The 16,951-nt window shown below is 44.0% G+C and overlaps 1 protein-coding gene across 6 annotated transcripts in view; it reads left to right on the plus strand.

Annotated features, from left to right (window-relative positions):
• The window catches only part of LOC130117513 (growth factor receptor-bound protein 10-like), a 145,248-nt gene that overhangs the window by 102,707 nt on the left and 25,590 nt on the right, over positions 1-16,951 (plus strand). For 5 of the 6 annotated variants that reach the window (XM_056285607.1, XM_056285606.1, XM_056285602.1 and 2 more), the window contains exon 6: positions 11,662-11,818. In XM_056285607.1, the coding sequence (XP_056141582.1) occupies positions 11,662-11,818 (157 nt within the window). Of the gene's footprint in view, positions 1-9,785; positions 9,884-11,661; positions 11,819-16,951 lie in introns of those variants that run through there. The other variant, XM_056285608.1, reaches the window with a different exon arrangement.

Below are 16,951 nucleotides of genomic sequence, written 5' to 3' on the forward strand. Positions count from 1 at the left end.
GGGCCAGGCAGGTTCCCCAGAATGGGTTTGGGGCTGGAACTGGCTCAGTACAGGCAGACTGCAGTGCCTGCCCTATGAAGGTAAATGGTTGGTAATGGCATGAAAAGGCTCCAGTATGCGCCAGCAGCCTATTCAGATAAGAATCTGAGTTGGCTGGGTTCATGTTAGGCCAGATTGTACTGTAACGTTTCGCAGGGGAATTGGCAGATGAGAACCCAAATGCATGACTCAGAGGGGGAGGTTACAATAACATTCAGTTTAATGGTCAAGGGCAGGTAGGGGTCAGTACACAGGAAATCTGTCTGACAGGCAACCAAATAGACAAAGGACAGGCAGACAAGCGAAACAGGTTCAAAACTCAAGTTCAAGTTACCGAGGTTTTCAGTCCAATGAGCGAACAGATCCAGTGAGGGACAGGCAAGAAAAACAAGGTTCAGGACACAGGCGGAAGACTTCAAACATGTGTAGACTGGTAGAACAATACTAAATGAAATGCTGGATAGCTTGGCTGAAGACAAGACAATCTGGCAAAGGAACAGGGAAACCAGCGGAGGATATGTGCTGGAGCTAATCAGGGAATGGGGAACAGATTTGGGATACACAGGGTTAACTGATGACAAAACCAGTGGCAGGTACATGACAAGACAGGTAAGTACTTCAAAATAAAACAGGAAAAACAACAGACAATGACTGAGGTTATGATGAGTTGGCTGAACTTGGAGAATGACTGAGTCTATGGGAGACATTGACTGCCGAAAATAACTGACTGATCTAACCTAGGCGACATAGTAAAAAGACTGACTGGACTGAACAGGCAGACGTCGTGACAGCCTGCACCACACATTGGTATCCCACATCAGTAATTGGCAGATGGTCAACAGATTGAGATGGTGGCATGGAGATGCCAATAACACCAAGGGATAAGCAACTTTGTCACATAAATATTCATGATACAGCACAACTGTTTCACATGTACCCTTTGAACATCCATCCATCCATTATCCAAGCCGCTTATCCAAATTAGGGTCGCGGGGATGCTGGAGCCTATCTCAACAGTCATTGGGCGGCAGGCGGAGAAACACCCTGGACAGGCCGGCAGGCCATCACACAGGGCCGACATACACACGTGCGCACACACACACACACACACACACACACACACACACACACACACACACACACACACATTCATACCTAGGGACAATTTAGTATGGCCAATTCACCTGACCTACATGTCTTTGGACTGTGGGAGGAAACCGGAACACGCAGAGGAAACCCACGCAGGCACGGGGAGAACATGCAAACTCCACACAGAGGACGACCCGGGACAACCCCCAAGGTTGGACTACCCTGGGGCTCGAACCCAGAACCTTCTTGCTGTGAGGAGGCCGTGCTAACCACTGTGCCACCGTGCAGTGCCCTTTGAACATGTATTCTAAATATAATCTGAATCAAGTTACTCTTTTTGAGTGTTGTAACTGAATACATTACTGGTTACATTTAGGACAGTATACTCATTATTCAGGCACTGAATACTTTTTCAGACTGTTCTGCCCAGCCGTGGTTACTTACTTGATGGCCCTGTGATATTGTATTTAAGTATCAACTAAACGTATTACATGTATATGTAGATGTGAGAAACACAGGTCAGATCTTGTCTGTCATGTCCTCGTCCTAGCAAACACTGGTCCAGCTACACAACGCTGCACCATTGGCAATGCAACTGGCGGACCGATTCTATTGCTTTGCCAAAATCTTGCGAGTGATGTCATCCTTTGTTTGCCCAATCGCGGTTCCCCGAGGCCCCCCTCCTTTCCCATCCCGCTGTAATTGGACAATGGCTCCAAATTGTTAGTGGCATGAAAGGACATTAGCTGCCAAGGGTCCGCTGGCAGTCGAATGTGGTGCACAATTAAGCATCCGCTCAGAATTTTACTCCTGTTGGGGAAATATTTAGCTCCATGTGGGCTGTTTCTCAGTAGGTTGCCACAGCCAGAGAGTTGATTGTTGCATCATCATGACCCTAAATTGGTGGCTTAAAATCTGAAGTAAACGTGTTAACTAATACCAAACATGTACAAAACCCACATAATCTAGCAAGTGTTTCAACTTCTAAACCAGCAGTAATAACTTTGTGGTGTGAGTCAAACAACTGGAATGACTCATGGTGAAATTGACCTCAACGGATAGTTTTGCACCGTGTAGGAATTGTAGGCTGAAGCATGATAGTAAATGAATGATGGTTGATCACATTCTTGTTTGGCTATTTTGAAGAAATATATATGGTCTTGTAAATGATATTGACTAATATTAACATAACTCTCACTTGGTGCATTCATCTTTATTTATTACTAAGTGCTACATTACTCTTTTGCCACTGTATGTTAAAAATAGACAGTTTTTCCATCACACATCTGCTTCATGAACATAAATTGCAAGGAGCAGAGTTTTGATATCATCTATCGTCAAACATTTGACCTGCATTCATGTACCCTGCTGCATTTGGCTGGGCTCAGTTTTCTGAGGCCTCCGACCCTCCACATTGTAAGCCCGTATGCTTAAAGCCTGGCCACTAAAAGATCCCATTGTCTAAAGACAAGACAGGCTCTGTGGGCTAACTGACTAACCAACATGGCCTGTTGTATGACTGCATTGTCAGTGTGCTCTGAGAGTCTGTTGCTCCTCTGTCTCCCTATCCCACTCCATACATTTCCCTCTCTATACCTTTATTCTCTCTTCCTCACCCCCTTTCCTCTGCCTCTCTCTCACTATCTCTCTCTCGCACCCCCTTTCCTTTGCCTCTCTCTCTCACCCCCTTTCCTCTGCCTCTCTCTCTCGCGCTCTCTCTCTCTTACCCCCTTTCCTTTCCCTCTCTCACCCCCTTTCCTCTCCCTCCTTCTCTCTCTCTCCCTGTCTCTCCCTGTCTCTCTCTGTCTCTCTCTGTCTCTCTCTAGCTCTCTCAGGCTCCCGGGCCACCTGCTTTTGCTGCAGTGAGCCCCGGGTAGGCCTCCTTTCTCAGTTCTTAATTTGACACATTAATTGGAAGAAAAAGGACAGTTTACCGCCCCTGCCTCATGAGTCAGCAGAGTTTTCCAAGCTAGCGCCTAACACTCTTTCGTCTGCGGACACTGTGCGGGGATGGCCAATTGTCTGTGGCCCTTTCAGGTTTTTGTCTCTCTTTCTCATTAACCCGGACGTCGAGCCCAGACCACACACAGCACCGTATTATTACAGTCAGAATGCCATTATAGAAGTTAGAGGCTTCTCAGTGGGAACTGGGAGGAGGGACGGGATGTGCGATGGTCAGCGGTTGCATCAGATACCTACTTGGAGAAACAAAGTTTGATTGTCATTTTTGTTCAAATAAAGGACATCTATGCAGTGATGATTAAAAACCCCAAATTCTAGAAATGAGAGAGCCATTAATGCTACTGTATCAGCATCTTGCCTGCTGCCAAAGGCCCCCCACAACCCCCCTCCCAAAAAAACAAATAATAGTGGCTATTGATGCTATTGTATATATTTGTGAATCCCCCCCCCTTTTTCTTTTTCTCCCCAATTGTATTTGGCCAATTACCCTATTTTCCGAGCCGTCCCGGTCGCTGCTCCACCCCCTCTACCGATCCGGGGAGGGCTGCAGACTACCATATGCCTCCTCCGATACATGTGGAGTCGTCAGCCGCTTCTTTTCACCTGACAGTGAGGAGTTTCGCCAGGGGAATGTAGCGCATGGGAGGATCATGCTACTCCCGCCAGTTCCCCCTCCCCCCCCGAACAGGCGCCCCGACCGACCAGAGAAGGCACTAGTGCAGTGACCAGGGCACATAGTACCCACATCCGGCATCCCACCTGCAGACACAGGCTATTATGTCTGTAGGGATGCTCGAACCAAGCCGGTGGTAACACGGGGATTCGAACGTGAATGTTTTTTTAACGGCTTGTTCTGCCACATGTACTTGTTAACCAAAACGACTTGGTTTCTTCTGCAAACACGCTGATACCTGCCACCTTCAGCCTTTGGCAGCAATGGTGAAGTCGCTATGCAGCATAAGATTTTTCCTGGGAACGTCCCACCTCAGAATCAGAAATACTTTATTCATCCCCAAGGGGAAATTGGTTACCTGACAGTAACCATTAAAACGAGCAGCTACAGTAATCATAAATTATATTTTCATGGGTGAACTACTGTCTAAAATACATCAGTGATAGAGAGTATGGAAAGTGTCATTTGTCTGATTAAATAAGTAAATAGATAATTAAATTAGTAGACGGATGGATTACAGTAATCACAAAAAAAATTAACTATCCATGCAGAATACAAATTTGTTTATTCCTCTGCAAATTAAGAACAGCTTCCCGCAATAGTTGTTAAAGCTGCAAGAAGCAAATCCGTCAGGTCAGCTGACTTCATCACATCTAGAGTTATTCATCTTGTTTCCACCCACAGAGCCCGTGCTATTTTTACAGACCTCCACATTAATTTGGTTAGCAGGAGTTCTGTGAATCACATGAACTCCCAAAATATGAAGCGTGAAAGGAATTTCCCTGTTGCCCATTGCTGTTCCAGGAAGGCTAACACTAAGTCATATCTGACATCACAGCTCATTTGCATGTGAATGTGTGTCTGTGTGTGTGTGTGTGAAGAAAAAGAAAGGAGAAATGCCAGTGTATTTCATTTTCCTGTATTCTGCAAACTGAGTGGCCACTCCATAGACGGGCACCCGTTTACATCAGGTGCAGATAACACCATTATCTCATTTAATATTTGCTACCGAGATGTTGTGTACAGAGCTCTATTCATGTTTGTGTTTAAAACAGATAGCCCCCAAGATCTGTAATGATTAAACACTTGCTTTTAAAGGTGAAGAGTCTCTAAGAATTGGGATAAGTTGCAGTAAACTCTTATCTGATGTAATGGAATGTAACGTGTATATAATGCCAGTGGATTTATTTATAGAGCAAGTGTGTGTGTGTGTGTGTGTGTGTGTGTGTGTGTGTGTGTGTGTGTGTGTGTGTGTGTGTGTGTGTGTGTGTGTGTGTGTGTGTGTGTGTGTGTTTGTGCTTGCATGAGTACTTATGTTTGCATAGCATACACATGGTCTCATGCTAGATGTTTCAGTTTCTGTTTGACTATCTCAGTCTGGTATCAGCCTGTCTGTCATTAAGTCTGCGTATGCCTCCTGAGTGTATTTTGTGTGTGTGTGTGTATGTATGTGTGTGTGTGTGTGTGTGTGTGTGTGTGTGTGTGTGTGTGTGTGTGTGTGTGTGGCCTTGTCTGAGTACATTTACTTATGCATGCAGACAGCCCAGCCTGATAGATAGTATGTGAGTGTGCGTGTCATAGTCTGTGTCCGTGTGAGTTTGCACATCTGTATATTTGAGTGATCTGTGTACACAAAGACTCAGAATGTGTGTGTGTGTGTGTGTGTGTGTGTGTGTGTGTGTGTGTGTGTGTGAGAGAGAGAGAGAGAGAGAGAGAGAGAGAGAGAGAGAGAGAGAGTTTGTGTGTGCATGCAAGAGTGTGTCTGTATGTATGTGCATGTGTGTGTGTGTGTGTGAGAGAGTTTGTGCATGTGTGTGCATGCAAGAGTGTGTGTGTATGTGTGTGTGTGTGTGTGTGTGTGTGTGTGTGTGTGTGTGTGTGTGTGTGTGTGTGTGTGTGTGTGTGTGTTGCCTGAGACTCTTTGTCTCTCCCAGGGAGATTACATCACAGAGCTGTTATCAGACCTGAGTCATCGAAGAGGTTGAGAGGCCCCAGCTCTTCTCTTCTCTTCTCTTCTCTTCTCTTCTCTTCTCTTCTCTTCTCTTCTCTTCTCTTCTCTTCTCTTCTCTTCTCTTCTCTTCTCTTCTCTTCTCTTCTTTCTTCTGCTCTCATCTTTTCTCCTGTCTATTTATAGCCCCATTTGGACATCATTATAATTGTGAGGTGCCAGTGATCCTGTGTTCTTTTGTTCATTCCTCTAAATGGACAGCATGTCAATTTGTTTACCTTAAGAAACAAGTGAGATTGCAGAATCCTGGACCCGGCCATAGCGGACAGGAAGCTGTTGGATAAGGCCACTGATGAGGGTGCTGAAAGACAGTAGGGGCAGAAATTAAGCTGAAATTAAATTGAGGTTGAAGAAAGAGGACAGGCATGGTCGAATTGAATGGTGATTTAAAAAAAAAAGACAAATTGCTCACGTAATTACAGTAACCTTGGAGAAATCAATCCCTTCACAATCAAGCTTCCCCAAGTCTTTTTTTTTCAGTGGGATGGACAGTGATATGGTTCCTGTGAAAATTATCAATTTCCCCCTCGTAGTCTCAGTTTTTTTTTTTTTTTTTTTTTTGCCCTGGCTGTTTGGCTCAGTCTTTCTGTCCTTCTCATTTTCAGGAATCAGAAACAATTTATGGTCATTTCTTTCAAGTACTTGCATACACAAAAGATGCGAAATTCCGTTCCCCCCAGCCCACAGCAGTGCGACTCGAAAGACCAAAACACAAATCCAAAATTTCCCAAAAACAACACCAATAAAAACATAGAAAAACAGAGAATAATGCAAAAAAAACAACAACACACAAACAGTTAACAACACAGTCCAAAAATTACACTGTCGATTGAGCGAGTGCCAGCCAGGATGACTGTCAGAACTGCCGGTCTGCATTGGTTAGCAGTTAGCTTAGCCTTCCCTGCTTTTGCATCCTGTCAGGCTGCCCTCGGTGTTTCCTCCTTGGGTGCCGCTCCGGCGGGGCCGTGGTCCCTGGGCCCATCGGACGCAGCAGACCAGGCTCCCCCAGCCGATCTCACGCCAGCTCTCCCGGCCAGACCGCCGGCCAGACCGCCCTCGGTGTTCCCTCTTTGGGCGCCGCTCCGGTCAGGGCCGTGGTCCCTGGGCCCACAGGGCGCAGCAGACCAAGCATTGTTTTCCAAGACCAAGCACATTTTCCTTCCCTTTCTCTCTTTTTCCCTTTACAGAATAGTGAAAACAGAGGTAGGTCAAGTGAAACACGACATCGCTCCTTCCCTCTGTCAGCTGAACAGATAGCACGCTCATTCTTTCCGCTGGCAAGACCGTCACAAGGCAAACTCACTGTGCAAGAATTTTAAAGATAAAACCAGACCGGCGTTTACATGATCAGACAGAATTTTCAAAGTGAAATAGTTGGTGCTCTGGGCAAGCCCCTGTGACAAATAGGTAGATAGATAACTAGATGGCTAGACAGACAGTATTTTCTTAATTTATGTTCTGCAGAAAGCTCCCAAAGACAAACAGAAGCGTTTGATATGGGATTATTGCTGACATCATGAGGATTTTCTGGAACAACCTGCTTCTGGAGAGATGTAGAGTCACTCTCCAGTATGACATCTGCTTGCACTAACTCCCTATTGTAATGGTGAAGGTTAATTGGGGATATGACTGATTAAACCTTTTGATCTTCAGCCACAGATAGTGTGTGTGTGTGTGTGTGTGTGTGTGTGTGTGTGTGTGTGTGTGTGTGTGTGTGTGTGTGTGTGTGTGTGTGTGTGTGTGTGTGTGTGTGTATGTGTGTGTGTGTGTGTGTGTGGCAGAAAACATGATAAGAGCAACGTTTGTGGGGTTTTCCCATCTGGTTGACTGTGACGTAGAGGAGATTGTCGGGGGGGGGGTGTGTGTGTGCATGTGTGTCTGTGTGTGTGTGTGTGTGTCTGTGTCAGGGGAGTGGACATGAGGAGATGGGTGGGAAAAACAGCTGTGGAGGCTAGATATGTAGTTAACAGTAGGAGGCATTCATACAACACATTCTGCGGCAGTGTGTCACCGGACGCTCTCTGTCTCACTCACTCTGCTTTACCCGTTTCTGCTCTCCTTTCTTCTCCCTGTCCCAAACGTATGCACCACATACATGCCTGCATGCACGCACACACACACACACACACATGCACTTTCACACATAGACACAGCAGAGCTGGTGTCAGCTCACAAGTGTGCATGCACAACTGGATTCACTTGCACACATGCATGCACACACACAAGCACACACACCCAATTATACACATACACACACACAGACACACAAACGCACAAACAGTACTACTTTTCTCTCTTAAACGGCACACAGTTCTTCTTCCTCTTCCTTGTACCTCCCTTCTCCCCCCATCTACTCCCTTCCCCCTCCCTCCGTGTCTCTTTTTTCGCTCCCCTCCCCCAACTCCTCCCCCAGACAGCCCCCCCTTTCTCAAACACACCCCCGCCACCAGTAATCCCCCACCCACCCATAGTAAATTGAGTCGTATCTCTTTGCCCACTCTGACCACTATTTCCTCTTTCCTTCTACAGAACTCTTCTACTTATTCCTGAATTACACCTCATACACACATGCACATGCACACGCACGCGCACACGCGCGCGCGCACACACACACACACACACACACACACACACATACCTCCTCTGGTCCTTCAATAAGTTGGCATCAGATGCTAATGTATACGTTCAAAGACAGATGTTATAGAATGGATTTGAGGAACATAAAAAAAAAAGCTTCAAGGACAACGTGCGGCTCCCAGACAGGGTGTGTCAGGGCTTTTGTCCATCCAGTGGCATATTAAATATCGTAGTTAAAAGGAGACGAGAGGATGTGTCTGTGTGTGTGTCTTTTTTCTTTGTGTGTGTGCGTGTGTGTGTTGTTGGGGTGGGGGCGAAAGTTTCAAAAGTTTTTTTTTTTTTGTTCTTTTGAGAGAAAGAATGTTGGCACGAAGCTAGCCGGCAGGGAGGAGGAGAAGGTTCAAGTGCTTCAGGTTTGTTTCATTTCATTTGGTCTGTAATGAGTCTTGTTACTGCCGTGAGAGGCAGAGATCTGACTGGGGAGTTCAAAGTTAAGCCACAGAAGGAGAGCGGGAGGGAGGGAGAGAGGGAGGGAAGGAGGAAGGGGGGGAAAGGAAAGTGAAAAAGAGAGCAAGGAAAAGAAGCAGAGAGAAAGAAATAAGCCTTCATTTGAAAACTTCTGAAACTTTTTTTTGTGCTTTTTCCCCTGTCTTCCTCCTCCTCCTCACTGCCCCACACCCTTCTCAAATGTTCTCTCACATCAAGTTCCAAAAAGAATTTGAAGCAGAGAGCTTGCAAGAGGTCTGAAAAAGTTTTCTGTCTGTGCATGACTGTTCATCTGTGTATGTCAGACTGTGTGAGCGCGCACGTCTTCCTTAGTCTGTGTGTATACTGGAGGGTGTGTATCTCCAAAAATGAGAGAGAGAGAGAGAGAGAGACCGTGTGTGTGTGTGTGTGTGTGTGTGTGTGTGTGTGTGTGTTTGCCTGGGTCTGTGTGGGAATGATTACATCAGCCTGCTGCAGCCTTATGATTGGTTGGTGAGCGTGTGGTTTGATTCAGTGTGCCTCGAAGCCTGTGGCTGAGGCTGTAACCCTTTGTGAGAGAGGGAGAGAGAGAGAGAGGGAGAGAGAGAAGCAGAGAGGGAGAGAGATAGTTGTCAGACACAACCGGCACTGGAAGCACTATACTGTTCCTACTGCCATCTGATCGCTCACTGTGTGTGTGTGTGTGTGTGTGTGTGTGTGTGTGTGTGTGTGTGTGTGTGTGTGTGTGTTGTGTGAGCTATACAGGCACCGGCTTCAGGCCATAAGAGACAGTTTTTCAGGACGCGTTTGATGACTAGATAGACTGAAGGACTAGATTCCAGGCTATGTGACAGGTAGCACCGCTGTCAACGATCAGCATTTACAGGAACTGGATTTCTATTAGGTTTTCTCCCTGAAGGACAGAAGAGGAGAGAAGAGCAGGCTTTTCTGTCATAGAGACTGTGTGTGTGTGTGTGTGTGTGTGTGTGTGTGTGTTTGTATGAGGAGCCAGGCTCATTCCAAAAATGCCTTCCTGTTCCCCGGACTGCTGCCTATTGCGGGCCGTGGAGGTAAGACCCCCTCGATTTCTCTGTCTCCGTCTTCCTCTGTCTGTGTCTCGCTCGCCTTCCCTTGCCCACCTCAGCGTCCTCCGATTTTTCCCTTTTTTTTTAAAAATAATTTTCAGATCGTTTCTCTCCGAGGCATGGCTAAGCTTACCTAAAGACGAGAAAGGGTATGTGTGAATGCCGAAATCAGGTCGAAGGCAAGTTGTCTTTTTTCTGAGATATGAGCAGAGCAATAAAAGAGACAAATCGGCGGCTTTGCAAGAACAGAAGCCCCCTTTCTTCATATCATCTGTTTAACGAGGGCATATTTTGGAGTGGTACAAGATTCGAGGGCCATGATATTGTGCAAACTGTAATGTTGTGAGCCCTACCTTTGCTTAGAAAGAGACCACAATAAGACATATGTTCTGCAGTGACATGGGCTGATCTGTAGGAAGTGTGCATACATTATGGTGTGTAGGCTAAGTAGGCTAGATGCTTGTGTAGGCTATCAAGGCTAGATGCTTGCGTAGGTGAGGTAAGTTGATGTAGATCCTGGGGTTACCCGTTAGATGTGTGGATCCTGTGTACATAATTATATGGTCTACCAGGTTAGGGTCAAGTCTATTGAGACAGTATGGAAGTACTGCGCCATTACTATCCTTAAGCTAAATATATTATTAAAAGAAGAAATGTTTTACGTATTTTTAAACCTTTGGGAGGGGGTGAAGGTGGGGGGTGGGGTCATTATAACTGATGACTTGACTACCCATTCCAAGTAACCATCTGTGTCTTTGTCCCCAGTGAAAACAGAGACCTGATGATACACGAGAACTTCTTCTCCATACTTTTTGATATAGACATCTGTAAGGAAGCTGGAAAGAATAGGAAGGATTTGGAGGATGGGGTCTGAGAGTGATGGCTCTTCTGCTCTGTGCCCGATGCATAGTTGCCGTCACCAGCCTCTATAGAATTATGTTAGCGCATCACCTAATATGCTATCCAAAGTTGAACAAAAACTTTGTTTGTTTGAGAAGTTGAGCGCGACACGTATGAAATTCGCACGCTTATGTGGTTATGTCCCCATATGCCATGAATCCTTTTTGGCATAGGCAGTTATGTGTTGCGTTCACTAGAAGATGAGCTGGGTTGTACAATGTTTTTTATGCTATATTTGCAAAGACATATATTATAACAAGTCACTTTGTAATGCTTGTCTGTCATTTTATTATACCACAATTGCTATGTTGTGTTGAATCTCTGTTCTTTTCTATTGTTTGCTGTAATTATAGGGCTGTGTCCTATAGTGTACAGAGCGCTATAGGATAAATGCTATGCTAGCCTTTGAAGTAAATTGCTCCCTATATCCACTATTTACTATTTGGGGTGTGTTTGGAAAACTTTGGGGTTGACCTTAATATCCACTTTTGAAATTTCTGAATCTGATCATATATATATATATATATATATATATACACACATACATGTTTATCTACATATATTTTATATATATATTATACACATACATACAGAGAGAGAGAGAGAGAGAGAGAGAGAGAGAGAGAGAGAGAGAGAGAGAGAGAGAGAGAGAGAGAGAGAGAGAGAGAGAGAGAGAGAGAGAGAGAGAGAGAGAGAGAGAGAGACATCAAGTGAAAATGTCTGCAGACGTTTAGACACCTTTTGTGGCTTGTTTCATCTTATTACTGAGACAGGTCCATTCTTCGATACTATCATTTCATTAAAATTATCATTACAAAAAAGATGAAAATTAATCTTAATGCTGTCAACCTCTCCCTCTGCAGATTGTAAAGGTCTTCAGTGAAGACGGCCTGGGTAAAGTGGTGGAGATCCCAGCAGACATGACAGCCAGGGACCTGTGCCAGCTCCTGGTCTATAAAAGCCATTGTGTGGATGACAACAGTTGGGCACTTGTTGAACACCATCCGCTGCTAGGACTAGGTAAGGCACTAACCCCCACAAGCTCAAACAGTACGCACACACACACACACACAAGGGCACGTGCGCGCACACACACTACCCTGCACACCCATGCCCATGCAAATGGTCTACTCACCCCTTGGGTGGTCCGAGACACACAATACATTTACTGACACACACAGGTGCATTCACATGTACACATGCATGCATGCATGTCCACGTATTGGGGGAAGACAGATAGCATGGCCGTATATTCTCACACAGGCATGTATCGTAAGTCTGAGTGCATGCACATACTATGCAGTCAGTGAATATACAGAAATGCAGTGTCAAGCAATCTAGACACAACACGGTGGTAATGTGAGTGAAGTCCATTACAAGATAGAGTCAGAGTCATTCTAACTGTGACTGTCTGACTGAAAATAGGAGAAAAGGGGAAAAAAAACTCAGATGGTAGGCACTTGCAAGTATGTCTTTGTGTTGTGGGTGGAAAAAGTGTTTGCTAAACGGTAGGCCAGCGAGGAAAGTGAAAATAACGTCATGCTTGCGATTGTGACCTCAAAACTCGGTCATGATAAAAACAGTGGCCGATAATTGGAGCCTCTCGCAGAAGTGATGCCAGAGATGTCTATATTCAGTGTAAAGGCAGTTATTTGAAATGAATGACATTATTGATTTGCTAACAGATGGCCAGTGAAAAGAGAGACACTGTTGTAGAGGAGATGAAGATTGATTAAGACTGCTGTGGGTGATAATGCTGGCAGATTATTGAACTGACCAGATTAATGAAGAGCCAGAACGCGATAAACGCTGGAAAACAAAATGGAGTAACGACAGTCTTGCCCTCAAACTCTGGCTTGTCAAAACATTCCAGCGCTCACAGGGAACCATCAGGAATGACACTGCGAATGATTTTGTATCCCAGCACATCATTTAACAAACACCACTATTGATAAATGGTGCTGTTGGCTTTCACCCTTAAACCCCAGGCGAAAGGTTGACCTCATTTTGACGTTAGCCTATTCCAATAATAAAACAGCAATTACTGAGGATTTTCCTCGGTGAAATTACTTCTCCGGCAATCTAGGTATATTCAGCACAGCCAGCTACTGATTGGTTTACCGAGCCAAATGTTAGCCAAATGTTATACAGACTGCCTGTTTAAGGATTAAAGTCTGTGTGAATTTAAGGAGTAATTCAGTGCAACATTGCTGTTGCTTCACCAAAGAGAAGGAAGAAGGAAAGAAAAGGCAGTGGCCGATGAAGAGGATGCTTAATGGAAAGAGGAGCAGAGATGAAGACCATAACAGACCTGTTGCACAGAAGAAGTTTTACATTGCTTAGAAGAGTATTGAAAGCACATTTGAATTTTAGAAAGCAGATATGTGCACCTTTTCAGGACTTGTAATTAACTAAATTCAATTTTTCACCCCAGTTAAAGACACAGGCTCAAAAGAAACACTACTTCCAATTTGGACAGTGATTGCCACCAACCACTACGGATCATCTATCATTATTTTGAGACCAACATAGATATTTACAGCAATATTGTGGATACAAGTGGCTGAAATTAGTTTCCTCCGTAGAGTGTCTGGGCTCAGCCTTAGATGTAGGGTGAGGAGCTCGGACATCCGTAGGGAGCTCGGAGTAGAGCCGCTGCTCCTTCACGTCTGAAGAAGCCAGCTGAGGTGGTTCGGGCATCTGATTAGGATGCCTCTGGGGTGCCTTCCTTTGGAGGTTTTCCAGGCACGTCCAATTGGGAGGAGACCCCGGGGTTGACCCAGAACTCACTGGAGGGACTACATGTCCAATCTGGCCTGGGAACGCCTTGGGATCCCCCAGGAGGAGCTGGAGGGCGTTGCTGGGGAGAGGGATGTCTTGAGTGCCCTACTTAGCTTGCTGCCACCGCAACCCGGCCCCGGGAGGCAGCTGATGATGAGATGAGATGATATTACTCTTACTGCTGGCTGCTGAAGATTGAGTTGAGCGACAGGTAGATAGTTGAAGGTTTTGAGGAGCTGTAGGTTGTGTAAGAAGCAGGTGTAGAAGGAGAAGGTGCTACGTGAAGGAAATGGAATAGGAGATGGATTGCCAAGTAACTGATGAGCAACATAACAAAAACCTTTGCTGAATTATTTTGTTCTCAGTATCACAGACAGCGTAATGTCCTTGATCTGCTTCTATAATAGACATGCCAGAGCGGTAGGAGGAAGGTGATGGAGATGACTGATGAGAGATTTAAAAGACCATTCTTTATTATAGAGGCTTTTAGTTCAGGAGTGGAACTACTCCTGACATCACTCTCCCCAAAATGGAAGCTTGCATTGCTCCACATAGGCTCGGACAATGCATAGGGGAAACCTCTAAATTGCATAGAGCTAATGGAACATAAAAATGTCAGAATGAACAAGCTGGAAAATGAGAAATAATATTTCATGCAATGCATTTAGATAAGTACAATGGATTTAAGTTAACGTTTCTTTAAGCGGTGCATTTATTTTTTCCCCCAGTGAATTTAGCGTGCATTGGGATTCTGAATTAAGTCAGCATTGAGTGTGATGGGATTCTCACAGTGGGGGCTATCTGGATTCTTGCCTGAAGTTGATCAGAGCGAGCATAGGCGGCGCTACTAAGAGGCTAGCCGAAGCTTAGGTTCCCCAAGATTCACTGGGAAATTTTTTTTAACTTCAACAAAATCATGATTTTTTTTTTTTTTTTTTTTTTTGGACAATAACTACTGGCAAACATTAAAACTCACTGTTACTGGCCTAACTTATATCAGGGGAAGATGCAGGACAGAAGTCCAGAAGCAAGGACAAATATTGTTCTTTGAATGTTTTTGTTATGAATTTTATTTCTGCTTGTTCTATTTTAATACCAACCAACCTAGACTATCCTAGCGTACAATAATATGTGCTTACACTCGCATAGCTGTTCATTTCATTTCGTATCTGGTATACTGCTAGATACATGTAATACCCTAGTCGTTGAGGTGGAAAAAGCTGTGATTATTTTCATTTTCAACTTGCTATGAATTATACGGAGACCCCCTGGGGTCAGCTGAGAGAAAAAAGACCCATGTGTTAATTTGTACTCTCAATTTAGAAATCTCTGCGCACGGTTTGCAAACCGTGCACTTGGATTCATTATCCATGCCCTCAATTTGTTCTTTGAATGTTTTTGTTATGAATTTTATTTCTGCTTGTTCTATTTTAATACCAACCAACCTTGTAAACGGTGCCCTCGGATTTGCAATCCATGCCCTCATTCACGGATTCGAACTTCCCGAATCAATAACTCATAAGCAAAACATTGTTAAAACACAAACAATGCCTCTTCCCTACCGTAGTAAGGTAAACAACGAGCTACAACAAAATTATCAACAAAACGAACTTTCCTCCATGATGAACAAATAACATTGGTCTCTTTGTCCTGTTCTGTGAAGCACTTCATAACCTTGTTTAGGAAAGTGCTATATAAATGAAATGTATTATTATTATAGACTGTAACAGTGAGGTTCCAGAAGTGAAAATTCCACTCTTATGCAAAAAAAAAAGAAAAGAAAAGGGGTGTATATATATATATATATATATATATATATATATATGTGTGTGTGTGTGTGTGCAAAAGCTAATTTTTTCAAACTAAATGTTGTGGTATAATCAAAAAGTATATTACAATTTCAGAAATGAATGAAAGCTTTGCTTGACAAAGTAAGGGTGCAGGGCACTGTGGCCTACTGAGCTTGGAGCTTTAGCTCCCAATTTTAGTACATTATCGGATCTGAATAATGACTGGCTTGAGTATGTGTCTGAATATTATAGATGAATCCGGGGACCAATTTGTGTGTTCCGCCGTCTAGCAACACTGCCATTACTGCAGTGGCTAGTCGTGGTGAGTCGGCCGCTGCCTGCTGACAGGTACAGCAGCATGGGTAGTAACTGTAAGGACGTCTTCAGATGATAAAGAAATTTGCTCTTCGCTCACCGCGAGGTAGGGTGCAGAGCATAGTGCAGACACTTGGTGCAGAGGCAAAGCGCAGCACAAGTATATGTCATCAAGGCTGTCAACCTTAGCATTGGATTTAGCTAAGTTTGTAAACTCTACTCCTATTCACAAACCTTGTCGCCCCATCTGACTGCTGCTGACGTGACATTTCGCCATGCATTACTTTTCTATGCTGAGATCGTGGTATCTTTTTAATGTTGTGTTATAGATTTCGGGGAACTTACTTCCATCACTCTCTACCTCCCCTGCTTGCATGCGTTGTTTCTGGCTACGTCATATACAGCTGTTATCTCATTGGTTGCGCTTTGTAAAGTCAGTGGCAACCGAGGTCAAATTTAAGATAATTTGAACTTCGAGCGCAGCACTCTGGCAATTTTTTTTTTTTTTTTTTTTACATAGTAAATACATAAACAGTGCCAGGGGATCAGAACACTAACAGAAATCATAAATCAACTCAAAAAATGTTATAAAGGGTACATAAATGTATGGTTTTAATAGCTTTCCTAATTTTGGAATATAGAATGTTGTAATGTATTTTTTGATTTCATTTTCAAAAATTAAAAAACATGGTTGATGATTGGAAAACTTAGATTTATGAATATGTGATTTTGCAAGTAATACAATCAAATTGATGATAAAATATTGATTTGCTTTGGTAGAATTATAAGTAAAAAAGCCAAACAATACATTTCCATAGGAAAGGGAAAATTCAGGATCAATATATTGGGAAATAAATGTACCGACATCTTGGCGAAAAGTACAAATGTAAGGACAAGACCAAAATAAATGACATAAATCTTCTGGAACCAGTTGACCAGTTGACAAAACGAGCAGTCCACATCAATGTTCTTTTTATATCTTCGTAGAAATAACTTGGAGGGATAAAAATGATGAATTATTTTAAAAGTCACTCCCTTAACCTTATTAATAATCAGATATTTAGAAAGTAAGCCACTCAGTGGCAATTTTGAGTGGTGCACCATGCCAAGGGTAGTGCTTCCACCGAGTTGGGCGCCGCCATTCTCCCCACAGGAAAACTATGGCACATCCAAAGCAGAGCAGTTTTACCACTGATCATGTGTGAGCACATTGACCCTAAATGAATAGAGATTGACTGCTGTTAACCAAAACCTACCATGCTGTTGT

The sequence above is a fragment of the Lampris incognitus genome, chromosome 9, assembly GCF_029633865.1.
Source record: "Lampris incognitus isolate fLamInc1 chromosome 9, fLamInc1.hap2, whole genome shotgun sequence".
Taxonomy (NCBI): Eukaryota; Metazoa; Chordata; class Actinopteri; order Lampriformes; family Lampridae; genus Lampris; species Lampris incognitus.